Source organism: Sipha flava, unplaced genomic scaffold (assembly GCF_003268045.1).
Source record: "Sipha flava isolate LNK unplaced genomic scaffold, YSA_version1 75_pilon_pilon, whole genome shotgun sequence".
Classification (NCBI taxonomy): Eukaryota; Metazoa; Arthropoda; class Insecta; order Hemiptera; family Aphididae; genus Sipha; species Sipha flava.
Window position 1 is genome coordinate 650,616 of NW_020273615.1, and position 1,259 is coordinate 651,874.

The 1,259-nt window shown below is 31.2% G+C and overlaps 2 protein-coding genes across 3 annotated transcripts in view; one reads left to right on the plus strand and one right to left on the minus strand.

The window, feature by feature from the left end:
- The window catches only part of LOC112692589 (hemicentin-2-like), a 475,200-nt gene that overhangs the window by 196,119 nt on the left and 277,822 nt on the right, over positions 1-1,259 (plus strand). The window lies entirely within an intron of this gene.
- LOC112692615 lies at positions 372-899 on the minus strand. The gene has a single exon (XM_025567343.1). It carries the CDS (start codon positions 897-899, stop codon positions 372-374), a length of 528 nt encoding a protein of 175 aa, XP_025423128.1.

The following is a 1,259-nucleotide window of genomic DNA, read 5'->3' on the forward strand; positions in this document are numbered from 1 at the left end:
AAGGAATTCTTCTCGAATCTTTGACTGTTAGTCTAAAAATCTAATTACAATTGTTAGCTGCTCAACACCAGAAATATCTGCTGATTCGTCAGCAATAATGGAAAACGCATTCGCGGCATTAGCTTCACATACTATTTATTCTTTTAATATTTTCCACACAATGTAATTAATTCATTTTGAGTTCTATGGGATGAATATTTAGCATGTCCCACATTAGTTAAAAAATGATCTTTCAATATCTCATCGCCAGATTCAATATGAAAATTCAAAAGATAAACACCAGAATCTGATTTTTTCCCTTGTAAGGGAAAGTCGTGAGTTTCGCAGAACAAAATAGTTGATATAATAGATTTTAATTTTAGCCTATTAGTTTATATTTCTTTATGCAATCCAGAATTTACTTGTTCAATAACAATAATTTTTTTACAATTCATAATATCCATAAAATCTTTTGTTCTTGACATTGATTCAGTGTGCCAATTTGAAGACAAATGTATTTTAGAAGATGCATGAAAATCCTTATACTTATTAAATGGTTTTATTATAAATCCACCTTGTACACCTCTATGAATTGATGGCTTGAACAACACACATATTCTACAAAAAGCTCCTTTCACACCCTCAAGAGCTGAATATGTCAACCATGAACCGTTTTCCTGCAACCATTGATATCTAAATGCTCGAGTTCTTCCTGATTTCAATTCACTTTTAAAATCATAAATAGTATTCGGTACCCAAGGATTACGTAAAACTTCATGTTTTAAACAATCGTCAATATTTTCGACGTTCAAATAGTTTCCAATATCTTTTTCATGGGTTAAGATTATATGACCACGGTTATTTTTTGTATTCATGGTAACCGAAGCACTTTCAACTACACACAATTCCGACGACTCCATATTGACTGTGCTATTTTTTATTTCAATTGAAGTAGAGCCAGTAGAGGCTTCATTAAGAGAATCACAAAGCTTAGGTTTTTTAAAAAAATGTCTGATGTACATAACAATATTAACAATAAAACAAAATATTAAATATACTAAATACAATTCGTACGTAATTCAGTGTGATCCGTGTTTCTCAGTAGACGGCCCGTTGACAAATAATTTAATTTTACAATAATTCCCAATATGATATTGTACATTCGATTTATTTTTAGTTATCTCAGTTATCTGACAGACGTCGTGTGTGATTGTATGCGTGGTGCGTCGATCGTCATAAGTGGTTTACACACTAGGCGATTAATATCAATTCACAGAATT